At 41.3% G+C, this 27,518-nt stretch overlaps 1 protein-coding gene across 1 annotated transcript in view; it reads left to right on the top strand.

Annotated features, from left to right (window-relative positions):
* whrna (whirlin a) overlaps positions 1-26,342 on the top strand; it is a 138,183-nt gene extending 111,841 nt beyond the window's left edge. Inside the window, exons 6-13 of the mRNA XM_084572807.1 lie at positions 3,482-3,694; positions 5,144-5,365; positions 5,946-5,978; positions 14,416-14,490; positions 15,542-16,127; positions 17,040-17,206; positions 19,742-19,864; positions 25,657-26,342. Of these exons, the coding sequence (XP_084428933.1) occupies positions 3,482-3,694; positions 5,144-5,365; positions 5,946-5,978; positions 14,416-14,490; positions 15,542-16,127; positions 17,040-17,206; positions 19,742-19,864; positions 25,657-25,839 (1,602 nt within the window). The 3' untranslated portion in view covers positions 25,840-26,342. The remainder of the gene's footprint in view (positions 1-3,481; positions 3,695-5,143; positions 5,366-5,945; positions 5,979-14,415; positions 14,491-15,541; positions 16,128-17,039; positions 17,207-19,741; positions 19,865-25,656) is intronic.
* Positions 26,343-27,518: the final 1,176 nt, after the last annotated feature.

The following is a 27,518-nucleotide window of genomic DNA, read 5'->3' on the forward strand; positions in this document are numbered from 1 at the left end:
TTGACGTCAGGTTGTGTACTACACCACTCAGACATACTTCTTTTATATGACCAGGATTTTCACTGATGGAGTATTTGGGTGGATGACATGATGGAATGGTCATCATGGAAATATACTGTATGTAGTTATCTGTAAGCTTCACTATACTCACTGCCAACTGTTCTAGTAAATGTGTGTGTCGATAGAACTACCTGACCTTGCTCATAAAGTTCACATTTAGACCACTAAGTTCTGTCACCAGTGATAGCCCTGATGATCTAATATGTTGGGTGATTCTGTAATATTTCAACCTTGCAGCAGTACCCATCCAGGCCAAAGGTTTTAACACCGACATCTATCCTGCAACATCAGACCAAGTCTGTGCCAGCAACACGTGCAATCGATTTTTATAGCTTTGACATAGTTCATTTCTTTCCATTCACATTCAGTTTAGAGAACCTTAACCTTAACGTCATAACCATGTTCACAAACACAGACAGGGATGTGAGAAATCGGGAAGATCTTTACTTTAGCACGTTATTCAGACTCTATTTGTGTTAAAACCTAAAAGAACAAACATAATCTTTACAGCATGCAGTGTCTTCACATACTGCCTTAGTCATACACTGTTAATTTTAGTGATTAAGCCCAAAGTAATTACTCAGATATTGTTGATTGTTAATGTGTGTTAATCAGTGGATTTGAAAGAAAAGCATTTCAACTTCAACTGAAAGTATGTCAGCGCCACTTTGGGTGGATTGAATTAAGGTTACCTAGCCACTCCATTCAAGTGAAACTAACTAGCCGGCCTCATTATGCTCAGCCACTGTTTAATTTAGTGCAGCCGTCCAGGTGCTATTGTGTAGACAGTGTCTTGGGCTGAATAACACTGAAATACAAGCAGTCCACTCGCAAAACTCTGTAGTTACTTGATTGTAGCTTGAAACCTTGCAATATGGTTTGTGATCTTGTGATCTCATTAATCTTGCTAGAATCCAGTGTAATAGCCTCGTAGTGTAACCATATCTTGGCGCCAAATTAAGGTTAGTTGGAATCTTAATGGTGGGTATGGGTATTAATGTGTGTCTGGTTACACTATCCAGTTACTAAAAGATAATCAACACCTCCTAACCAATCAGAATCAGTCTTTTTCTCTTCCTGTGAGAAATGGTGGCTATACACAGGTAATCTGAAACAGGAAATTTGATTTGTGGAAATGTATTGCTGGATGGATTACACTTTCTAATAGTATGGCCAATACTATAACGTGTTTATGTCGAGTTAAAAACATTCACGTAAGGATTACATTTGTAAAAGTATAGATCATCTTAATTTCTAAGAGACAGGGTCTGATAGAAAACCGTTTCGGCTGTTTTTAGGTTTCATTCATCTGTTTGTGTCTCTGAATTGTTACAGCCCATTTTATCCATCAAGCAGGTTTTTGAGTTTTCTTACCACAACGTGGGCCGGGTATACTCTCAGCTCATATTGTTTTTCAGGAAGCCTTTGTATACACGTCACCAGATGAACTATTCTGAGCTATGTCTGCGGAAGGGTTGCGTGCTGTACAGTACATCAGTGTGACCCTGATGCCAGCGGAGTGCACGCAGAGAGATATTTATGTGTTACAGAGGTTCATTGAGGCTGCAGTGTGGTTCAGCAAAACATATAGGAGAATAGTCTCATATGTATTATAGGAAAAAAGTTGTACCTTATCTCCAGTATTTTCTGCTCTGTACTGTCAAATAGAGTCGAGCAGTACCAAAGATAAGGCTTGTGACATTTAACTGGGCCAGTTTTTGATCAGACTTTATCTGATTTGCTCTTTATCGATTGAATGTCAGTGGTGACCATCAGCATTGTTGTCTGTCTCTGCGATAAAAAGGACCAATCAGTTTATCTGGCATTTAACAGAGCCAGCCAATGAATGACCTCACAGATGGACCCGGTCCAGCAAACGGGCCTGCGTTACCGGATGTCCATTAACTGTAAACGCGTCTTCTGCAGGCCTTCGTTCAGCGCCCCCAGCAGCAGCCCTCATTAGCAGGAAACTGCAGGTGTTCCACTCCAGTTGAGTGAGGACCGATTTCATCAGCTTTCTCGAGTGCCAATCTGCCCTCTAATACGATAGTGAGAGACAAACTGACTGCTCACATGTCTGGAGTGGTCACGTCGCCTCACTCCCCATGCGCCCTTGAGTTAAGTAACCGGGACACAGATGCTTTAGAGAAATTCTAGTGCTAAGCATTGTCGTGATTAAGATTCGGGAAGGGTAGCGCCACGGTTCACCTTGAGCATTAAACTGTTGTTGGCTCGGCTCGTACTGGGACACATCTACAGCTACAGCTGATAATACAGGCGGTGTAGTGTGAGGAAGACTTGAGAAGGAGGGAAAGACAGAGTGTAGATGAAGGAGGGGAGACGGCACCGGGCCCGTTTCTTTCTCCTGTTTCCGTCTCCGTCGACACACACCCTGAAGCTGTGACTTTGAAGTGGTGTCTTTGATTAAGGAGTTAATTAAAGGACAGCTGCATGCGGGCGGGCAGATAACTGAGAGAAGAAAAGGAACCGGTAGTGAGGAAATAAAGGTGTAGATATGCAATGGAGAAGTGATATTGGCAGCTCATAAGTTCTGAAGTGGCAGAGAACAGTCTTTCTGATTGGCAGAGGAGCCAACTGGCACAACAGACAGATATGAATGCTGTAAGAGAAAAAAACAAAAACAAAATAGAAAAACCTGCCACCCACATGTGTGAACAGCACGGTTTCTGTCCTGCTGCAAGGTGTGGTGTTAGCGCCACAAAGCGTTAATGATAATGGATGTGGGTGTAATTTATGTTCTTGTGAGTTTTCTGTCCGCCCCAATCTGTTTCCTGCCTTTGTTTCCGCTCTAGCCCTCCTCCTGCTCCTCTGTCACCTCTGGGTCTTCACAGCTATCTCCCTTTAACACCCCTTTTTCTTTCTATCCATTACTTCGTCCTCTTTCTTGTCCTCCTCCTCTTCCTCCATCAGCCACCATCTTCCTTACAGTGTTTACCTCATGCCATGCTGAACATCTACTTCTCCTCTTCTTGCATCTTCCCTCTCCATCTCTTCCATCCAAATCATTTCCATCTTCCTGCTTCCTCACTGCCAATACCCTCTATTCTCATATTCCTTCAACTGTCAGAATCACCTCTTCTACCCCCCTACTCCAAAATCCATTTCCTCTCTTCCGTTTCTTTTACCCAACTCATTTTATTTTCATTTCCATTCTTCCTCTCAACCCTGATTGTCTTTTCCTTTCATTCTTTCCTCAAACTTGTCTAAAACATCTTTAAATCTTATTTTACTACCTCCACCTTCACTCCTCTCCTCTCCTGTTCTTTATCCCTTCAACTCAACTTTCTTCCTCACTCCATCAGCCCAATAAAAAAATGGAAATGAAGATCTGTTTTATAATGGAAATATAAATATCCTGTCCTTTTTGTCTTTGTTCCTTTCTTCCTTCCATGTACGACAGCCTGGGTTTTATAAGGGCGTGGCAGGCTCCCAGGTGACCCTGTCCAGTCTGGTAAACCAGTCCCGGGCCATGCTGGAGGAGCAGGCACGCCACCTGCTGACAGAGGCGGAGCGTCAGACCATGGGCTACTACGTGGAGGAGTACCGGGACGGGCATATTGGGGTGGAGCAGCTGGTCATGGCGCTGTTTGAACTGCTAAACACGCATGCTAAGGTGAGGTATTAGGATGCTTGTTTCAGTCAGAGAAAACAAAGAACAAGATCAAAGAAGAATCAATTTCCCTTCTGTAGGGACCTGTCCTCCTATACAGACTCTGTGTGTGATTGCTGTGGGTCTGAATAGAAGTTCTCTCGGCTCGTCTGAGATTTATGCCAAGGCTTTTTACAGATGCTCACAGTTCTGGTTTGTTTTTCTTTCCTCCACAGCTCTTAAAATTCTCTTGATTTCCTCATAGTCGACAGTAGTTCACCTTAAAAAGCACCATGAATCAAAGATGCTTTATTTCCAGTTTTCCAAATACACTGCACTTGAGAAACTGCAGAGAACACTGCTGTATACAATCCAGGTGCCTTGGATTTAGAGATGCTCAAGGTTGCTTTTGGTTCTGTGTTTTATTTTTATTTCAACAAAGGTATGACACGAGGTCCTCTAAGTTATGTTTAAATGACAAAATACAGTTTAGAATAAGTGTTATTCTCTTAAATGACAAATGGCACTTTACATAGTAATGTGGATACCTCGGAATATTGACCCAAAAAGGAATGATCTTAAAACGAAGTATGGTTCCCCAGAGAAACATACTTTGCAACACCTAACACAAATCAGTGCATTTGTTGATAATACCCCTCAGTAGTAAAGCTTCTGTTGAGCCTAGGAAATCCATATAGATTTAAACAGGGTAATAGTGAGGGGATGGGGGTGTTTCAGAAACCAGTAGATGAAGAGCAAATGATCCCACCTCCAGGACTGAGGTGGTGCTGACTGATTCAGATTTTCAAGGTTTTAGAGCCTTTGGCAAATGTATGAGCAGGAGTTTTTTAGATCACCACTGACAAGGTTTCAAACCTGGAAAAAAAATGAATACTTCCTAAAAGTGGGCATTTAACTTGAGTCCAACAGTGCAGCGAGGAATCACTGGAGCTGGTTAATGAGTGTCCACAGCAGGCCACCATGGATCCACCAGACAGACATTTTACTGTTTCATGCTGCAGTATTCATCAACAGGACCACAGCAGTTCACAAAGACAGACAGTCCACCTTTTTCTTCCTTGGATGGTTGAGAGGTAAGGTAGAGGTGGTCAGTAAACACGCCTGTAACTCTATGTTATCCACAGTAAAAGGCTCCAACTAGCAACCAAGGACTGGAGCAAATCAACAATACATTTTCTGACAGCTACACAGCTTGTCTCTCATCTTCTGATTATACGTTATATATTTTTTATTAATTAAGTTATTCATTCTATACAACAAAAAGCAAAACACACTTTTAACGAGATAATTAACATATGAAATATGGTAAAGGAAGGGTACAACATAATCATAATATAAACAGTGATTAAATCTCAGTTCAAAGTCTTGGTGTGTGCATCCCTCCCACGTCTGTTACATCATACCTTCGTCTCTCCTCTTGTTTCTCCCCTTCTGTACCTGCCTCCCTTTCAGTTCTCTCTGCTGTCAGAGGTACGAGGCCTGGTCACCCCGCAGGACCTGGAGCGTTTTGATGGGCTGGTGCTCCGACGTGAAATTCAGGCTCTAAAAGCTCGACAGGGGACAGCTGGAGCCACGGCCCTGCAGCCAGACTCCCTGTCCATGGTGTCGTATCCAGACACCCTGACCTCCTCTTCGGCCAGCTTCATGACCAACACCACCCTCAGCTCTGCACGGGTAGGCTGGGCTTACTAGTGGAATAATTATCTGACTCTTCTTGAATTAGTGTGTGCTCCTGAAGTAGTTCAGATAAGCTGTGAAAACTGCATGTTAAAATCAGTTTAAACCACTTTCTTCCCTTTAAAAATGGTATATTTTGAAAACATTTCCTCCAGTTAGCTCTCTTTTTGCATATGTTTAAAGGCAAATCAACAGTTCAGCCTAGTTCAAACAATATAGTGGATCGAAGTCAATGTTGCCTTGTAATTTCTCTGGTCTACCTTCCTGTCTGTCTTTAGAATTGCTTCCTTTTCTGTTTGTCTGTCTGCTCAGTCTTATCCTTTTGTTGGCTGTGTGTGAGAGAGGCAGAGGCGGTACCGTGATATATTTAAATATTTCCATGGATTATGACTCCCTCTGTAGAAAAGATCCTGTTTTGTTGTGGACCTTTTTGGGGCTGAACAGTGACGCGTTTCGCTGCCTTCCTGTTGAGATTGAAAAGTTTTTCAGCTGATATTTGAGAGGCTGTGTTTTTCTTCCACCTCAATAACCGCTCACTTCCACCTCACCCTGAAAAAAACCTTCTCCCCCTCTGTAGGAGAGGCTGCTCTGGCTGATAGATATGATGGAGGTAGGAATTACTGCTGTAAGTGATGAATGCTTTCTATCACAAAGCCACACATGCAGAATACACACTAGAGCAGAGAGATGCAGTGTTCCCTGTAGGTAGATGTGTAACCAAACACACACACAGCACATACATTCTAACTCTCACCTTGGTTTGGGGTTTTGCGGTGATTTTGTTTGCAGTGCTTTTCTGCTTTCTTGGCTTGTTTGCCTTTATTTGGACAAAAAACTATAGTGCTTCTAAAGAAAGTAATGTGTCCAGAACAGTTATCAGTACTAAAACAGCAGATTGTTACTGCTGACTGTATATAAAGATGAACACTCTATGTGAAGTGACGTCACCTACACAGAGTCACCTCTGTCTGGACCAAAACGTTGCACTTAAACACACAGCAAGGGCTACAGCCAGTGGCCAGCTGGCACATATATTCTGCGGTTGCTTGAAAGGACATACACTGCCTGGCCAAAAGATAAAGTCGACACCTGGATTTAACTAAGCAAATAGGTACGAGCCTCCTATTGGGTAATTACTGCATGGGTGATTATCTTTCAGATGGCAACAAGTTATTTAACCCCAAGTGATGCAATGAGTAGCTTAAACAACCATGTCGAAAGACACATCCCGTGGTCGTGGAAAACATGTTAGTCTGTTTGAGAAGGTTCAAATCATTGGCATGCTGGAAGGATAGTGGGGAATCAGCGCATCAGAATAAGAAGAGAGTCAGATGAAGTGATGCACCCATCATGCCTAGTGTCTACTGTACAAGCCTGTGGGGGCAGTGCTATGATCTGGGGTTGCTGCAGTTGCTCAGGTCTAGGTTCAGCAACATTATGTGCCCAAAGAATGAGGTCAGCTGACTACCTGAATATACTGAATGACCAGGTTATTCCATCAATGGATTTTTTCCTCCCTGATGGCACGGGCATGTTCCAAGATGACAATGCCAGGATTCATGGGGCTCAAATTGTGAAAGAGTGGTTCAGGGAGCATGAGGCATCATTTTTACACATGGATTGGCCACCACAGAGTCCAGACCTTAACCCCATTGAGAATCTTTGGGATGTGCTGGAGAAGGCTTTGTGCAGTGGTCAGACTCTCCCATCATCAATACAAGATCTTGGTGAAAATTAATACAGCACTGGATGGAAATAAATCTGGTGACATTGCAGAAGCTTAATGAAACAATGCCACAACGAATGAGTGCTGTAATCAAAGCTAAAGGTGGTCCAACGAGTGTGACCTTTTTTTGTTTTGTGGCGGCTTTTTTTTTTGGCCAGGCAGTGTAGCTTTTCATTCTATTAGGTGTCAGTAGTCTTTATTCACCGTTCAAAAGGGGAAACCAGAAAAGCTACTTCAGTGGTTTAGTGGTTAGCACTGACACCTAACAGCAAGGAGGTTATTTTTGTTGTTTGTTGTTGTTAGTAATGGGGAAATAATATTTCCAGTCTAAAGTTGATACTAGTATAGTAAAGACATTTTAACATGGAGGTGTAGGCAGAATTTCTTTTGTACCCAGCCCCAAGTGGCCATTTGAGGAACTGCAGGTTTTTCTCCTCCGTGTTACTGTAGATTCATTTTTCAGTCATCACTTGGTCCTGAGCAGTAGTGCTCTGGCTGTCATCCTCATCCTACTTTAAGTTTTTCTGGTTTTTGTGCCACTGAGTAAGCTACTGTAGCTGGCAATCAAGTCAAGGAAGTATCATTAGAAGCTGGCTTTAGAACCTAGAGAAATACACCATAGTAATTCATACATTCTCTACTTCTAAAGAGAGGCAAAGATGATTTCTGTCACTTTACAACCCCATTTCAACAAAATATGGAGTGGTGTGTAAAATGTTTTGCAACTCATTCAAACTTTGAATTTAATATAAAATAGTACAAAGACAACGTATCAAATGTAGAAATGAAGAAATGTTATTGTTCTCATTTAGAATTTGATACCCTCAACACATTTGAAAATGTTTACTGCAGTGTTACAACATTTCTTTAATAACTCTCTGTAACCATTTTGGGAAAGCAAGAATCTTTTATCTTTGTTGCATGTTACACGATTTTATCTACACAACAGTTCCAAGCATCTTTTGTCATATTTTTCTTTTCGTAATCCTCCAAATGGGTCACAGGTCTGGACTGCAATTTAGAAACAGTACTCTTTACGACGGAGCAGTTCTGTTTTAATAAGTGCAGAGAATGAAGTCTTGGCATTGTATTCCTGAGAATAGCAAGGCCTTCCCTGAAAAACGATTTCATCTGGATGGCAGCAGATGTTGTTTTAAAACCTGCATACAGTTACTCATGCCATGACATACTATCACTAATACTGTATTTGAGCTGTCCACTAATAACAATAATTGTTGGATAGTTAAAGGTGACAGAGAATGAAAAAACGTTTTTACCTCGTTTGAATAACGGTAGTCTGCCCGCATTCACGAACATACGAAAAGTGCTAGACATTCTGAACATCTCCGTTTCATAGAAATTCCTCCTTTAGAAATGTCAGCCAGAAAATGGCCCAATCTGAACAACGGATACATATTACGTAAAATGCATCTCACTGCCCCCCCACTCTCATTCAATTCCCTCCCCTTCAAAATAATTTGCATACATCCGCCCTCTCGCCTCCAACGGGAAGTACATTGCAGCAGTGCTTGCGGAGTTCAAGGCGAAATGGCGAGTCGCGTTCCGAGGTGTGCTCAGTGGCGGAGCTAGACTTTTATCCTTGGGGTGGCCAGGGGGTGGCCAAGGCTATTTCAGGGGGTCCACAGACTATAACAATGAATTTGTTTCTTGACTTATCAATTGCAATCGGAGTGTCAAATGTTGAAATGTACATACTAAGCACACAGGAGATCAGATTTGTGTATATATAATTTGCAGTTTATTAACAATGCAGAAAATGTAAAACACAACTTGGCAACAATTTTTCAATAATTAATTAATAATAACTAATTTTTACAAAAATGGTGAAAATGCACCAACACATTCATAGTTACTCACACAAACATCTCTCTCTGTCTCTCTCCCTCCCTCTCCAATATATCAACACACAGGCATCAATATATCAAACACAACTTGGCAACAATTTTTCAATAATTAATTAATAATAACTATTTTTTACAAAAATGGTGAAAATGCACCAACACATTCATAGTTACTCACACCTCTCTCTCCCTCCCCCTCTCCCTCCCCCTCTCTCCCAGTCTTGTTAACGTTACTCCTGGCATCACTTGCAATCACACAATGTTATTAAATCCCCACTTCAAGCCTAAAAAATGTCAGGGCAAATAAACCACTGTAGACCTAAGTTTAATATTCAGACTTTTCAGCTAGTTGGCAGCAGGCTAACTACCGTGTTCACGTTACGTTTCAACAGAGCATGAAACAGCTAGCTGGCTGATTCTCCGCTAGTTTCATTCCTCTAGAATCATTGGAGAAACACGTAAATATAAATAGCGACCCAAATTAATTAAACGTAGACGTTAGCGGCTGTTGGAAGCTAGACGCCATGAGATGTAAGTTAACGTTAACGTTTGCTTGATGCCGTGGCTCTCTGCTTGTAGCAAAAAACAAAACAAACTTCTATCTACAAAAGTTATTTTAAACAGTGACTCATTAGGACACCACCGTAAAACTTACTTTACGACAAGGATTTCTCTGTCCATGAAGGATATCCTTCTTCTCCTTCTTTTTCTTTGTCACTTCGTTGATCTCCGGTAACAGGCAACGATAACCGACTCCAGTTCAAATCTTCCTCTTCTTCAGTGGCGATTCTTCTTCTTCTCCTAATGAAGGTGGCTCGCAACGCTTTGTGGTATATAGCGCCAACTACTGTACAGGAGGGACTTAGCAGTCAATAGGCTTCACTGATTTAAAAATGCAACTGGCTCCTTCCGACAAGAAGTGCGGTGCGCCGGTGCCGCGATATGTCAATCATCTGGGGTGGCATCTGGGGGGTCCAATCAGATTTCAGGGGGGTCCAGTGCTACCCCGGCCTCCCCTCTAGCTCCGCCACTGGGTGTGCTCTTCCAGGCTGTGCAAGCGGTGTGCAAACTTTCCATTACATTCCCACCGAAAGAAATGCACGAGATGCGTGGCTGCTGTTCATTTATAATCGGATTCCAACTACATTCAACCACAGACTGCTACTTCGTTTGTGTGTCACTCCGAACCTATTCCAACTTTTCTATACACTTTCAACTTTTAATACAGAACAAGCATCCGCCTTTGAGCGAGCCTCTGTCTATTTTGATGCTCCTATTGTTACAGTCTAGTTGAAACGGTTCTATTTTCGTTCTGCTCGAACGGTAGGCTACCGTCAGCCCAAGACCCAAACAGCCTCGGGCAGGTTTATGCAGTAGAGTAGAATTAGTATTTATTCTCAATGTAATGCTGCAAAAGGATTAGGCTAATGTCCAAATGGCCCGTGCTATAACTTCGTTAGGACACTTTGGGCAAGGAATGTATTACGCTTGAAACAAACAAAAAAAACATTCAAATAAACTTAACATTCAGAAACGTTTAAATCCAGCCTTTGCTGGACTGGTTCTTCTTCCTCCGATTCAGTGTCCTCTTCGGATTCGGGCTCAAACATATAAGGCTGAATCTGTGAATGTGCCAGATAGCGAAGTTTACATGAGTGGCAGCAAATGCAGCCAATCAGCGTCAAGTGCTTGCATTTCATAATGAGGTTGCCAGTTAAGCCCGAAGGGGCGCCAAATAGGTGCAAAACCACGCGTTTAAAATCCCCCACCCTAATATAGCTTTCTGAGAGAGGTTTTTAGGAAGCTTCTAAGGCATTACAGACCCAACCAAAATTTTGTTGTCTGCATGTCACATCACAGATCAAGGATAAATACCCCGTTCAATCATTCTATGTCACCTTTAACTACTGGACAGTTCCTCTCCATGATGCTGCCTCCATGATTACAAAAAATAAAAAAAAATAAATGTTGATTTGTCAGACCACACAGCAGCAGGTGCCTCAGTCCATCTTAAATGAGCTCAGCCCTAGAGAAGACAGCCATGCTTCTGTATCTTGTTAATATATGATTTTTATGATTTTTTTCTTTCCATGGTAGAGATTTAACTTGACTTTAACTTAACTGACAAATTGTGTTCACTGACAAAAGCTTTCAGAAGAGTTTCTGAGCCCATGCAGTGATTTTTACTACAGAATAATGTCTGTTTTATGTTGCAATGCTGCCTGAGGGCTCAATGATCATGACCTTCAATAATGGTCTTCTGCCTTAAATTATGTATTGTAGCTGATGAAATCCCCAAATTGTAGTTGGTTGCTAATTAAATCAGTTAAGTTCACTACGTCAAAGTACGCTCTACAATGAGTTTCCCTTTGTGCTAAGTATTCTGTCAAGCACTGATTCAATGTTTTTGTGTTTGAGGCCAACCTCAAAATAAAGTGACTGCAGTGGTTATCACTATCGGTGCTGAGTTCAAACCTGCTTGTGTGTGGAGTGTTCATGTTGTCCCTGTGACTGTGTGGGCCTTCCCTGGGTGCTTCAGCTCCTTCCACAGACCAAAGTCATGTATGCTTGCTTACGTGGTGATTCTAAATTGGCCGTAGGTGTGCATGTGAGTGTAAGTGGTTGTTTGTCTCTCTGTGTTCGCCCTGGGATGGACAGGTGACTTGTCCAGGTTACACTATTGTATGGGCCCCGGGATAGACTTCAGGCCCCCTGGGACCCTACACAACCAGGTCCCCCAATTAATTTTACCCAAGAGCCAAATATTGTGAAGCATGTCGAGCCAAGGGCCAAAACATCAGTGTTTTTCCCTCCATAACATTGTTATAGTTATTTGTAGTAATAATAATTATAACAATAACAATTAAGGCCTGAGATTCACAGAGCTTCTTTTGAGCATCAAACCAGGAAAAAAATGCACTCTTGAAACAAAGTAAGTTAGAAATCGCTGTTTTCCTTATGTAAATGATGATCGTTAAACAGTGGATCCAGCCATCAGCAAAATGTCCACAGAGACAGCTATTGGCAGCATCTCTACAACAACATTCACCTCTAGAAGAGCCAAGAGACTACAAAGACAGAGACATTAAGATCAACAGAGACCGAAAGAAAGAGATTTTCACTTTCACTTTTCGAAATATGAGGTTATATACCACATTATTAGACATTTATGTGGCAAACAGTAACATTTACTCTCATTTTTGTTTGTCATTGTTTGATTATTTAAAGTTTAGTACTTTCTGTTTCACTGTTTTTGTTGTCGGGCGGCACAGTGGAGAGGTGGTTAGCGCTGATGCCTCACAGCGAGAAGGTCCCGGGTTTGAATCCATGGGCCGACTGGGCCTTTCTGTGTGGAGTTTGCATGTTCTCCCTGTGTCTGTGTGGGTTCTCTCCAGGTACTCCGGCTTCCTCCCACCATCCAAAGACATGCTAATTAGGTTCATTGGTGATTCTAAATTGGCTGTAGGTGTGAATGTGAGTGTGAATGGTTGTCCGTCTCTCTGTGATAGACTGGCGACCTGTCCAGGGTGTACCCCACCTCTCGCAAGATGACAGCTGGGTTAGGCTCCAGCAGACCCTGCGACCCTTCACAGGAACAAGCAGTTACAGAAGATGAATGAATGAATGAATGTTTCTGTTCTCTCTTTGTGTGTTTGTTCTTAAATTAAGCTCTGTAGCATTTGATGTATTAAATGTGGTATATACAAATGGAATTATTAGTAGTTTTCTTGTTGTAATTGTCATTATGTAACGATAAGACTTCAGACAAATGGTCCAAAATAAATTCAGACTTTCACTCACCGATCAGTGAGAGAAGGGTGGAGCTGTTATGGAGGCAAGGGTCATCATTTCACATATTATGACAATACATGGGCCACACATTTAGGATCTCTAAATCAAACCTCTATCCCCATTTGACATTTAGTCTTCATACTGCTATTTTCATTTAAATATAAGGTTTAAACGATTTGCAACTCATTGCACTCTGGTTTTATTTACATTTTAAACAGAATGTCATTTTTTTTTTCGGAAACAAGGTTGTAGTTTATGTTGTTGGTTCTCCTTTTAATCTCAACTGTAGTTTGCTTTGAAGCTTTATTTTTTTTTTTTTCGGTTCAGTTTACCTTCGTGCCAGCAACTTAACGCAAATTCGCTAGCACACAAACACACACAAACACAAAGTCTATAAGCTGACAGCGGAGATAAGCTGTTGACTGTCTGCAGATTTACCCACCAAACAGTCCTTCTTATTCAGATAACTCAGATGGGTTGCCTGCCTTTCTAATTTCCCCTCTGAGAAGCGACATTTACATGTGGGAGAGACTGTGTGTGTGTGGTGGTCTGTATTCTCCACGTGTGTTTGTGTGTGTTTGTTTGTGCTGTTTTGGACCCACGGGTGACTGCTGCCACTGCTGCGAAAAGCAGATTAGAGAGCTGGGTGGGTTTGGAGGATAAAAACACTGGATTTCTGATGCACACTCATACCCAGGTACATAGTGGAGTGCATACCAGTGCATGCACACCCATGTTTGCATGACTATGTTTTCAAGGACATTCATTGATTTCCAAATCCCTTCCCATAACTTAACCACTCCAACTAAATACCAAACCTTAACTCATTCTGGTCTTAACCATCATACATGCTGGTGTTATAGCTGTAAATGTATTCTTACTTGGTAACAAACCACCACATAAACCATCTACTAATTCCTCTATTTGCACTGATCGTTTGTATAATGGATTATAACTGTGGACAAACGGAATCACACATACTGTGCATGCATACACATCTAGTTCTGACAGTTTACAGTGCACAACAGCATCTCTGCGTGTAGAAAATCGATTGGCTCTTGTGACAAATAAGTTGGCTGTAAGTGCTCTACATGCAGCAATAATGGGTAATTAAGCTGAATTGACGGGGCTGTTGTTTTTGTTTGGTGGTAGAGTTAAATGAAGGGCAACGTTTCTCTGAACCCAGTTCCTCTGCTCTGAATTTGCTCACAGATCTGCCACAAATTGCATCCTCTCCACCATGCCAGTGGGAGTGAGCCTGCAAATCCCGCTTTGAACCGAGCTGATGGTTCCTTATCGATTTCACAGCATGCGTGTTTTGCTTTCGAAAGAAGACATATATAGCTGTGAGTGAGTGTGTATGTGTGGATGTCTTATTTCATTGCCATAACAGTCTCTCATTGTGGCAAGCAGGCAAATGCAGGAGTGACGTCTTTCCCTTCCTTTTTCCAGGCAACGTGAAAATCCAATTTGGCATTTGTTTGGGGATAAGCATACATCTGTGTTTAACATCTGCTCACAAGCGTTCTCTCTCTCTCTCTCTCTCTCTCTCTCTCTCTCTCTCTCTCTCTCACTTTGATCACCCCCCCTTCTCCTTTTGTCTGTTTCCTTCTTTCACCTCTGTACCTTGCGTCCCTCTTTCTCCACATCTTTCTTGAATCTCTCAGAATGACAGCGTGGTGGAGAGTAATGAGGAGGATCCTCCAGAGAGTCTGAACACACTGCTGACCGACATCTCTCTGGTGAGCGTGACAGATAGGCAGGTACGGCCCCTGCTACTGATAAAGAGCAAGGGCTGATAGAGATGGATATGGTACAAGGGAGCAGTGGGGTGGGATGGAAAATGCGGGGAAAAAGGGTGAGGGTGTTGATAGAGGTGCTTGAGACGTGGCTGACCTGCACGCTTTGTACTGTAGACTAAGGTGGAGTGGGACAAGTGTTTGCACAAACAGAGTACGAGTTGGCGTGGTCAGTGTAGCTTTTCTTCATCTCCTATTTGTTATGAGGATAGAGAAGGGACCACTTTGTGGCATCAGTTCTCTTCTTATGTCTGAAACTTACAAACATGGGGTTGATTTCCTGCAAAGCTAGTTTCCCAAAGCAAGGCACACCCAGAGGTCTTTTATATTTATTGTGAACAGCAGGAGAGGAAAGGGAGGTCAAGGAGAAGGCTTTTAGTCTCCTGTCATCCAAGACTTCCTGACACTTTACCTTTTTTTTTGTTGTTGTTATTTTTTACGCTCATTTTATGTCTCACTCCATAAAATGGCAACACGCTCATGTCTCAGTGTTGTCCATTCCACTGTTCGGTTTGAAAGACAGGATACCAGCGGCATCAAACCAGCAAGCAGCGGCCGTTTCAACCTGGTTTGGATGCATTAAACATCCCCAAGACAACTATTATTGGTACTGAAGCTCATGAACAGTCTCTAATACATGTTACATATTAGGGGTGTAACAATACATCTGAACCTCTAGTTTTAAATTAAATTAAATTAAATTAAATTAAATTAAATTAAATTAAAATTTCCACTCACCTCTATTATATTAGGATGGATCTCATAAACATGACCATTAAAAACAAAACATGATCTGACACCAGATCTCTATTGATGTAGTGTTTATGCCTAGTATTAATATCCTTACACAGAAAAGAAGTAGATGGGTGAGCTCAATACTCAAAACTGATCAGATGCTCAACATAATACATGGCGTTTCATATTGCAGTATATTACGCTACAGTATTTTGTTACACCCCTAATCAGTGATGATGACTATATCCTCTCACTTCAGGATGACGTTCAGTCCAGCACAGCTGAGTCTCCCCCCTCCTTCAAGCCTCCGCCCCCACCAGGGGTGCAGAGTCGCCCAAGTAGACGAGATCTGCTCAACAAGTGCCCCTCATCCGAATCCTCCCACTCAGGCTTGTACTTCACAGCCCCATCCTCTCACAATCACGGCAAAGAGCCTGGACACGCCCCTGCCTCACCCTCATTACACCACAAACGAGAACGCTCGAGGGATCCGTCTCGGGAATACGCAGTCGTCAGAAAAAGAGAACCCTCTGCACCGCCCAAGAAAGAGCAAATAGCATCCGCTCAGTTGTCCTCAGTCACCCAGCACAATATTGGCCCCTTCCCCAGGGTGCAGTCCCCCAACAGAGGCACCAAACCTGCTGCCCCATCCCCTTCACCTCCACCTCCACCGCCACTTCCTGCACCTCCTCCGCCCCCTTCTTTTCCCCTTAAGCCAGTGTCCATGCCCAAAGTGTCCCCCGCGTCCTCTCCTGGCTCTAAACAACAGTTTGTTACAGTGGAGGTTCACAGGCCGAACGCGGAACCTGACGTCAACGAGGTGCGTCCGCTGCCCCAAGCTCGAGGTAAGGAACGTAGGGCTAAAACGCAAAGAACATGAAATATATCAAGAAAGTACGTTTATTGAAAGTTGTTTGTGTGACAGCTAGTTCATTTTCATTTAAATATTAAACTGTAAATTATTTAATTAAATTAATAAGTAGAAAATGCAATGCAAACATATTCCTGATGGTAAAAAACAATAAAAACAGCTGAATTTGTAATTGTTACTTATAACATTAATTATCATAATAGTTGATAACAATCATCTGATCTGACAAACACAAATTAGAAAGTCACGCCCTGTACTTGGGTTAGGACTTTTGATTAGGAAGAGAAATCATTTACAAATCTCTAATGAATGTTTTTTTTTTTTTTTACTTCATTAAGTTTGGTTATAAGAAGTGTTTTTATAATGCTGCAAATATTGATGGTGCTGGAATGAGACAGGAAATATTAAATTCAATAAAACATTACATTAGATATACGCTACTGCAGCTGGGATTCATTCACTGATGCTTGGCACATTTGGAAGCTTGCTGACTGTCACTTATTATGCAGTGCCACTTATGAAGAGGGGTATAGATGCTGTGTGTATAATCTCTCCAAATGTGGATTTACTTGAATTTAATGTGCTGAGATGAGCAATTACCCAGAACACTGTGTATGTTTGTTAATCTAAGCAAAACAAAATCACTAATCTCAGTAAGCTTATCATTTTGGATGAAATCACATCTTCAGAACAAATCTAAAAATCGGGATGGTTGGTTTGATTTCCATCTAAGGAAATCCCTTCATTTGTTTGTCTGAGATTTCAACTAAATCAAGACGGTAAAGCTTATATAAAATAGGATATAGTGATAAGATCCTCATCAAAGGCCAAACAATGTACGGTATGTTCACATTCACTGACATTTTGTCCGCCTGCTTCCCTTCAGGTGGAGCCCTGTCTCAGCTGTCAGACAGCGGTCAAACCCTCAGTGAGGACAGCGGGGTGGACATAGCTGAGTCAGGACACGTCAGCAAAGACAGTAGCCCCCATTCCTCACGCACACGCCTCCCCCGAGACACCCAGGGAGGCGGGGCAGACAACCCCTCCAAACCGGTGAGGGGGTGACTCAGGGCAGCTGAGAGCTAAACATGGATGGATGAGTGAATTTATTCAGAAACTGCATAGGACAAATATGTTTTTAATGAATACAGCACTGATTGTGACATCTATCTTTGTGAGGACCACTTTAAATTTTATATATACTGAGAGTGACAGCAGAGTTTGCACCTCATTAAGGAAAGGTTTTGGTAAATACTATGCAATTAGAGAATTGTGTATTGGTAATTAGAAACCCAAAAAATAACTTTCAAACTTAAAAAATCAACTTGCCTGAAAAGTTTAAATTATCTTTAACTATGGTAAATTGAGCTCTAGAAACAGAATACATTTAGAAAGTGAGTGATTTATTTTTTCAAAATGGAGACAAGTAAAAACAGTTTGGATAATATAAATTTTTTGGGAATTATAAGAGCTCTTTCCAAATTGAGGGCCTTTTAGAAAGTCACAGCTTTTCAATAACATAGGGGTGTTTTCAGAAATTGAAAACTTTTTTGAGCGTTAGGACACTCTCAGAAACTGAAGACAATTTTATAATATGAAATGAGTGGAAAATGAGAGGACATATAGAGAGACGAAGCCTCAACCCTTCGTGTGGACAACATTTATTTAGGAATAAATATGTAGGAATAACTTTATTTTGGAATAACTAGTTTACAGTATGAGTCAAATCATTTTTTTGATTGTAGAGTTGTTCCATGACTAACATGATGCTTCTGAACTTAAAACAAGAAATTGACAATTTAAAGTTAGTAACGTACAGTACTATGCGTGAAACTACTACAACATCTCTTGTCTCAATGTACTGCATGCCACTCACACCAGTATCACCGTGGCACATTTCTTGGAGGACATGTTGAAATAAAGTGCAGGAAGAAGTGAAAATCCCTCCTACCTATTCACATATCTGTCTCATGCAGATATGATGTTGATACAGAGCGCCAGCAGAGAGATTATGTCTAACAGACTGTTCAGGCCACCGTTATTTGCAAACTTGATCTTTGATTGACCGGGATGTTCGCAAATGAGTCCTGAATCCATTTCTTTGCATTTCTTGGGTCACCTTCACTGGCTTGGATAAGAATGGTCCAAAATTCAAATATGCTTCAAATTTCTAGATTGACTATTTAGAGATACTTATTGGCTAACATGAAGACATTTGACATTCTGCGATCAGAATTAGATTTAGGTTCAATTGAAAGGGTAAGTACTGGTATATTGTGTCATTGTAGGTCCTCACAAATATAGAAGTACAAACGTGTGTGTGTGTGTGTATGTGTGTTTGTGTCAGTTAAAGAAACAAGCCAAGAGATTTATAAATCACTGTGCTTTATTGCTAATCCTCCTCCAGAGCCTGTTCTTAATCCTAACCATGATCTCTTCTCTCCTCCCTCTGTTTGCTCACACAGTCTGTTTTCTTTGTTTCACTTATGCGTTTATTTCTCACTCATGTCATTCATTCAGTCACATGCTCCATCATTTATTTAATCATTCGCTGCACTGTGGCGTAATGAAACTCTCTGGCTCGTATTGATTGATGGAAGGAATAACAAGTAAGGACGGGAGTAGTCTGATTGTTTATGATCAGAGGGCTGTTACATTCAGTGTCTTTTATCAATGAGAATTAGTATGCAGGAGAATTGGACAACTGAACAGACTATCACAAAAAGTTGCTTGTTTTGTGATCATGGTAAATGCAGGCCCCAATTGAAGGCTGTAAACAATAAATGTTATAGCTATGTGACGTGAAGAGGGTCACTCACAGTGACATATTAGGGAAGAATTTAATGTAAGAAGCTATACCTCACCTATTTTTTGGTTTTACTGTCACAGCACCAGACAGCTGCAACAAGTACTAATAAAAAACCCTGTTCTCTGTTTCTCACCACCAAACCACAGACAAATAGAAGTAGAAACTCAACGTAGCTGTCAAAGGGGCACATTTTTTTCTCTGGAGCTCATGCGACCATGGAAGGGTGCGAATACATACACAGCACATCTCCAAATGAGAGCTAATATTACTTTGTCTGCTGGATGTGTAAATAGGCAAATGTACTTTGTATCTTAGTTAACCCTGACGTAAAACCTCCGGAACATCTTTCCAATTAATTTGTGCAGTATTATTATTGTGTATTATTGCAACAGAAGCTTTATAAATGCTGACATAAAGACAGCTTAATAAGGGAAATGGAGTGTAAATTAACAATTTGTTATTTTGTTGTCCTTTGACTTGTGAAGCTTCTGGCTTGATTGCTCGTTCATGAATATATCAACAGGACTGAATGTGTTAAATGTTAATATAGAGCCACTGCCTTCATGAATGTGTAAATTCACTGAGGAGGCTCTGAGCATTTATACTTAAGAGAAAATAAACAATTGCAGAAGAATACATGGATGCAGAGTGCCACAAAGCGGGAGGCAGATAAATATGAGAGGCTGTGTGCTGCTGTGAATATATTTAGGTCAATAAATATGCATGAATGATGTTCTTCTTGTATTATAATGTGTGCTCGTCTCTGTCCCTTATGTCAGCCTGGGCTGTTGGAGCCCACCTCTACACTAGTGAGGGTGGCAAAGAGTGCCAGCACCCTGGGTATTGCCATTGAAGGCGGAGCCAACACTCGCCAGCCGCTGCCACGAATCGTCACAATACAGGTGAGTCAGAAGAAATACTAAACTGTTCTTAAATGAACTCAATGCTAGTCTCTACTATACTTAACCAATGTGGATTATTTAAAGGCACATCCTTCTTCGAGCACGTGGGAGTATGTTGCTACTAGTCTGTGTCCACTGCGCTGTGACAGCACCGCAGGATGGTCTGGCTGCACCTATTATTTTTCTGGTAAAGGAGAACGAGTGCTCTTGCCTGTTTCTTTCAACCAGTCACAAATGTTGCAGTTGCATTGTGACATTGTCACTTCAAAATAATGTCACGACGGCACCTTTTTTGGTGGAACATTTGTCATCAGGTTTCACCAGGTATGTTGCTAGTTCACACTTGTGTGTCTATACCTCTGTCAATGCTTCTATCCTACCTGCCCTGGGACTGCAGATGGAAATGAGCAATTTGCTAAATCTGGTACACTGTATCTTCTCCTCTGTGATTAATGCATTTTGTACATGGTCCCTGTAAGAAATAAACTAAATAAACTAAACTTCAGAGGTTGAGCACAGTTTTCTTTTAAATGCATGTTCACGTTTAAAAAAAAAGAAAAAAAAAAAGAACATGCAGATAGCAGAAGTGTTGGCAGGCTTTTAATCTGGTAAGCCATACTAGGTGCCAGTAGCTACCTCCATAATGAAGGGTCTCTGTGGATCAGTGGATCAGTTTAGGATCTAGTGAATTTGGAGGCCAGGTCAACACCTTGTGCTGTTCTTCATGTTTCGAGTTGTTCCTAGACCATTTTTGTGTGTGTGCCTGTGTCAGGCTGCATCCTGCTGGGGATGGCTGCTGCCATCAAGGAGTGTCATTACTATGGGGTGGGGGTGCCTGGTCTGGTCTAGGTGGGTGCTACATGTCTAAGTAACATCCACATGAATGCCAGGTCCAAAGGTTTCCCAGCAGAACATTGAATCGTCACAAGATGGTCAATGTTATTTACTTCTCTTGTCATAATGTTATGCCTGATCGGTGTATATCAACCAATGCACTTTAATAAAATATTACAGATTTAATTTAGTTATTTAAAAAACTATAGGTCATAGGTTGCATTTGAATAGTAAGTGCATATTAATGTTCCACACTGTGGACTCATTTACTTCTATGCATCCATTTAAATTCTACCAAGTAGTCATTTAACAGTGTATACTTAAAAATGCCTTCAGCTCCAGTTGTGTGCATATTCGCCCCACATCGATGGGCTGTGTTCATTATCCACTGAGTATTTAGGACTCTCTGCCATGGTACCACACGTTAACCGTCCAGGTGGGAATTGATGTTCATTTAAGGCATTATATGGATCCACACTGCAGCTGAACTCACACTGAGATTCCTGCATTGTCCTCGTTGGGGCTCTACAATGGCCGACATGAATAAGCCTTGACCGCCTGGAGATTTGTGCAATTACTTGTTCAGAATGAGGTAGTGGATGTGATGTGTTATGTTTAAAGGCAAAAGGCAGAAACAGCGTATTATGTTAATGCTTAGCTTAATTATGAGGCTAAATAGAGTTGATGTTGCATTCCAAGCAGAGATATTACATGTGCAGCATGTAATGAAGAATACAGAATGTTGGAATTCATACTGCCTGGCTATGCAGAGTGAAATCCAACTATTGAAAGGTAGAAAGAGCAGGTTAGTCAACTCTGGAAAGCCATTACTGTAATCGGGTGTGCATATATCTGTCTGCCATGGTAATTTGCAAGTCAACAAAGGCTACATTAGCTCCGGACTGTCTGCAGCTCTAATAATTTTCTAAACAGAGAGAAGCACGGCGTTGCAAATTTGAGATCAGAGCAGCGACCCGCTACAGACTGGAGTCCATACCCCATTCAAAGCAGTCTCTCAGCCTCCCACTCCACAGAGGTGGTGATTGAAATAAAAAAGGTTGGCTGATTGCGAGGGGAGGGATAAAAGCATTGGAAATCAGCACATTCAAAATCAAATAGCTCACTGGAAGGAAGGACAGCAAGTGAGAGTAAAGGATGCAAAAGAAGTGAGAGCAGGGATGAGGTGCAGATGAGAAAGTGTGGTTGTTGTGGGTGGATGCCGTGTTTGAGTGTTTGGTGGCTGTGTAGGTGGTGGGAAGGTCATTTTGGGAAGGGCTGCAAAACTTTTGTTCCCTTCAGTGCCTTGTGATATAAATCCCCAAACAAATTCAGAAGGATTGGGTGCTCTGTTCTGTTTCTTTGAAATAGTTTTATCTGATGTGTTTTTTTCTTTATCCTCAAAGGAGAATGCTGCTTGACTGCTTTTATGTCAGAGCTGTGTTTCTGACATAGAACAATCAGAAATTTAAATATACGATGTAAAGCTTTCAGTGAAAGCATCTGTGGTTTTATCAGATAGCGCTTGTTTTGCTTTAGTGGATTGTTTTCCACCATGTGGCATACAGTGTTTTCTGATAAAGACAAAAGAGTGGAAGTCGGTTGCATCTTTCCATCAGAGGATGTTGAAGCTCAGATTTTCAGGAGACCACCTGGACTAAAGAGATAACAAGCCCAAGATTATTTTTTCATTTATTTTTACTAAGCACAAATATTAAATTAAGCCTTTGAAGAAACACGGAACAATGTCTTGTCACTTTTCAAGAAAGCAAATGCTTGAGCTGTGCATATTCATTCAGTTGTCCTCCTGATATGCAAGACAAGTAACCTCACCTTAGGCTATGGCAGGAGTGGCTTTGATATTTAGAGAGCAAGGACGTTACACTTAAGAGATGAGGACTCTCAGATGGTTTGATCCCTGACCAGTCCCACTCATCCTCACAGACTCCTCACTAAGAGACTAATAAAAATAAAAATGCAGACCGATCCAATGGATGATAGCGGAGGAAATGGGTGCTTTACTCACTGTAGCGATGCCTTTAATGGACAAGGTCACAAAGAAGTCCAATGCAACTACCTGAGACAAGGTTAAAACTCATTTCTAGAGGTCAGTTTACCACAGCTAGAGATCATTTAAACTTTTCAGGCAAGTCGATATTTTAAAGTGAGTTTGGAGTTATTTTTTTGGTTTCTAATTACCAGCTCACATGTCTCTAATTGCATAGTCTTCAACAAAACCTTGCTTTACTGAGGTGCAAACGCAGCCACAAGCTATGTGACACCATTGTTCCATCCCTGAACAATAACGCTGTATGACTTCAGCTATTTACAGACATTAATAACGTAGCAGCCTTGAGGTCACTTGTTACAGGAGAGGAAGGAGACTTTCTACGGATCCATGTTTTGAGGTGGAAACGAAAGCTCTGAAAAGTTTCCTGTGTCATCTGGGGAACTCTAACTCAGGGTTATTAGGCCCTTGAGCAAGGCATGCAGCTTCAGTACTTCTCCCAGTCACGACCAAGCATCAGAATGACAAACTTCCTTTGGGGAGAAGAAGGGAAAAACGGTCAATTTTGGTTTTGGCTTTCCGCTGGGCATCAATTCTATGTGAGGGGCGGATAATATCATCACATTAGAGCATGTACCCCATACAGTACTATCTCTTTGCAGTTGTAGTAAGCGCAGTGGAGTGGACAAGAATGCTGCTGCCGATCAGCCAACCGATTGTTGTCAGTCCCCGTCCCCACTTCTGAAGCTCTATATCACTGCCGTCTTCCCTTTATAACGTCCCCCTGCCCCTCTGTCTTTGTAATAATAATGCTGGAACAGATGTGGCGATGCAGTGTAACAAGGTCACGAGGATTTTTCTTTCTTGTTCTGTTTGTTATTAAGAATTTTTAGCAAACATCTTGTTACAGTTGAGGCTTTAACTAAAATTTAAAGAAACATGCGATCACAACTAGCTGACAGTATGCAGCGAGCAAAATTATCAATAAAGTTGCTTTTCTGTCGGCTGAATGAATGCATGTCTAATACAAAGCAAGATATTCACAAGTAGCATTTTAAGATTTAAACCCGTACCCATTTTCCAAAGACATGATAGCATGTCATGAGATGGAAGTATGTAAAATCTCAAAAGCCCTGTTCACACCTGCTATTAAAATGGAAATCTGATCACAAGTGGTCATTTGAGACGTGTGGACATGCATACTGATGCTAGGTGTGAAGAGACATACTTAGAGCTGTCCACTCGTAAACAGGTCACTTAAGAGGCATGTTATTGCGAGGTGTGTACATGTTCTTTAATGGCTTCCTGAGGACATGACATTTTCCTCTCGGGAAGTAAAAATTCCACGGGATGTTTGCAGTTGACATGAACTGTGGATTGCAGGATTATCTAAACTCTTGACCATGATTAATGGTGCAGCAGTTGCAGGTGATTTTCGCTTCAGGCCGATGAGCAGAAACAAAGAAGATCATGGCTCCATGACTTATAGATGGCCACTGGTAATTTGTGCAGATGTCACGTGGAACTTTTTATTCAGGTTTGTTGAACAGAAAACATAATCAAGGATGCTGAGGATCTGTTTTGTTGAGTGAGCCTCCAGAACAGTTGCATGGAATCTAAATACAGTAATTACCAACCTCTTTTGAGCTGTTCAGACTGTAGGTAAGGATGCTGAAATTAATGTCGACCCCACTTCCATTCAGTCTCGCGCATCCCCCTCAGGCAGTCAGCAACATGTTTCTAATCAGAGATAAAATATGTGAAGAGGAGTGTTGCTGGCGTGGAGAAAGCATTTCAATTTGTTGACTGTGCACTTTCTAAAGGCATGATGCTGCATACATTGCCTGCTGAGCCAAGCTGCAGTGTGTGTGTGTTTGTGTGTGTGTGTCAGCACTGAACGCTGTTGATTTGTCAAGCATCCCAGCGATTTCACCTGCATTTTACAAACACCATTTTAAAAGCTGCGCCCGCAATACGGTTCTGTTAGTTTTTCTTCGTCGTGCAAGTTAGAGAAAGTCTACTTTTTGAAACACCAGCTGACTGATTTGCCTAATCTTTGCTGGCCTTTAGGCTGTGGCTGTGGTGAACACACAGAACAAAGAGCTGAAGGAGCCTTGTGTGTTTTTCTTTGTTATGGCATATCCACCTTTTCTGTATGATAATGAATTACTTGTTAACTTTTAGCTTGGGGTCTTCTTTTCAAAAGCTATGAGATTTTTGCACTTTACAAATATTATTAATACAATAATGAGTGATCATTACAGACCAAACCTTGCTGTTTTTTAATGACATTTCTTGACTCACTGAAGATGAAAAATAATCATATTCAAATCAAATTCTGAAATTAAAATACATTTTTAACTATTTTTAGGCATTTTTCTAAGCAAAGATGGCAGCCATGACGTACATTACATTCTTTAGATTTAAATCTTTCCTGGTTCTCTTGACTGGGGTGCTGGGCCTTCCTTTTCATTTGGACTAATTTCAGTCCATTATCATAGATACGACATAAATGTCTTATGCAGTTTTTTTTATTCTCTCAAAAAAAATCTTAACTTATTCGGTGAAACTTGGCAAGTCTGGTTTAGCAGATTGCTTATTTCAGTTTCTTGAATGCCACCTGTTCAGAAGGTTTACATTCATGATATGCTATCGTTAAGGGACAGCCTCAAATTGCTGAATAAGACTGCCAGTTCTGGTCTGTTTGTTGGCAGGCTTCATTCTCAGAAATATCTCTCAAGAGTACAAAGTGGAGCACAATGCTGCTTAAATCCTGCTGTCCAAAATCAGCAGAGCAAAATATAACTATAAATATGATTGTGCTTGTGTCTGAGAGAAATCTTTTGATAGATTAGATTTGCAGACTCTAAATGAATGCTGGTATAAGTGTTTTTTCCTTCCTGTTGTTCTCAAGGAAGTTCACCTTGTTTCTTCTGTTTCTGTTCTCTTTCAGAGGGGGGGCTCAGCTCATAACTGCGGCCAGCTGAAGGTGGGTCAGATCATCCTGGAGGTAAACGGGGTTTCACTGAGGGGCCGCGAGCACAGGGACGCTGCGCGCCTCATCGCGGAGGCCTTCAAGACCAAAGAGAGAGACTACGTGGATTTCCTGGTGACTGACTTCAATGTGGCGCTATAGCCGGCAGGACAAGGGAAAAAGTACAATGATGAAGGTACCGCCAAGAAATCAGGAGTTTAAGGAGATGTTGAGGGAAAGACATTCGAGCGTCTTTTGATTTAAATGGCACAACTCTTCAAACAAACCACCACCTGATCTCTGAGCCCTTCATCCTACTAAGATTTACAAGGCATTACTTTTCTCTGTGGACGTCCTCCCAGATTCTCCTCAACGTGTTACCTCCCCACTGTGACACCTTATGCACTACAGCAGAAAATTGTGAAACCTGTTCCTTTTGTTTGTCCTCTCAGTGTCGAAACTTGTGGATTTACAGCTGTTGGATAATCACTGGAACTTCTCAGAGCACTCCCGTGTCCCAGGCTCAGTTTATTTTACTTATTTTCTCCTATCTGAGAGTCAGCTGCACATCTGAGACTGAATGACGCTTGACTTTACAAGTTTGGATTTGTACTCTGTAAAAATGGACAAATGTAGATACAGATGCATATATATATATATATACTGTACACATAAAGATGCTCCTATATGAATTAAAAAATAACCTGTAACCTCGGTTGCATCGTCAGCATATAGTAATATATTTGAAAGACAGTTATATATAGTTCAGGCCGACCGGACTTTGCAGGATTCTACAAATTTTACAGCAGTCCTACAGACCTGTCTGCATATTTCCACCCTTTCACCAAAAGACGGTGTTTAAAATTATGTCAGGTTTACTGTAGATACATAAACATTACATGCTCTTATTTGTTTGACTCGACGTTAAAAGGGACTGCACTTGTGAATGACTGGTACAAGACCAATGCACATTACTCCTTTCTTCCTTTTCACTCATACCTTCACACTAAGCCAGCTAAATTTGAAAATGCTCTTCATGTGTAAAAACATCCACACTATAAAACATTTTTTTTTCCTCTAGCAAACAGCACATTTTTGTAGTGTGTGCTATCTGGTTACTCCGCTCTATTTAAATATCTGTCCTCTTTTTTTTATTATTCCGTGTGTTTCTGTCTGCTTGCAGATAATTGAATGAAAATAGTGATCGGAGTGCAGGTTATAAATGCTGCCTGTTAATTTGAAGAATAGTGTTTGCTGCTCAGGCATCAATGAGATTGATTCAAGAAACTGGCCTGTCTGTTTACATTGCAGCCAGACAAACTCGTATTGTTTTTTCTTTTTAAAGCGGTCAGCCAATAATTGGACATTTTTCCACAATGCTATGAGCAATCAGATTTGATTGTGCACGCATCCCAACAGTGTTACACAACAGTGTTGCAGGAGTACAGGAGTCATGGATCTTTACCTAACAGTTCACCGTGTTTGCTACCGAACATTTAAAACTGAGAGAAACTTCAAAAGAAGAAATGCCAAGAATGACAGTTTTATTTTTGTTTGGCCTCATGCTTGATTAGACTAACCACTGTGACAATTGCATTGCTTTTCTCGTTCATCATCTTTCACCTTTAAGTCTGAAGCATCTGCAGGGGGATATTTTACTTTGCGCTAGCAGTAATTCACACCTCTGACATGACTGGAAACAATGAAGCTGATACCAGTGTCATAAAATAACAAACTGCAATGCTGGGATATATGTGCATCATGTAAAGTCCTTGTGATACAGCTCATGCTATTTATTTCTACATATTTACACACAGGAAGCAAAGAGAAGCTGTCCCCCA

This window comes from Chelon labrosus, assembly GCF_963514085.1.
Source record: "Chelon labrosus genome assembly, chromosome: 22".
NCBI lineage: Eukaryota > Metazoa > Chordata > Actinopteri > Mugiliformes > Mugilidae > Chelon > Chelon labrosus.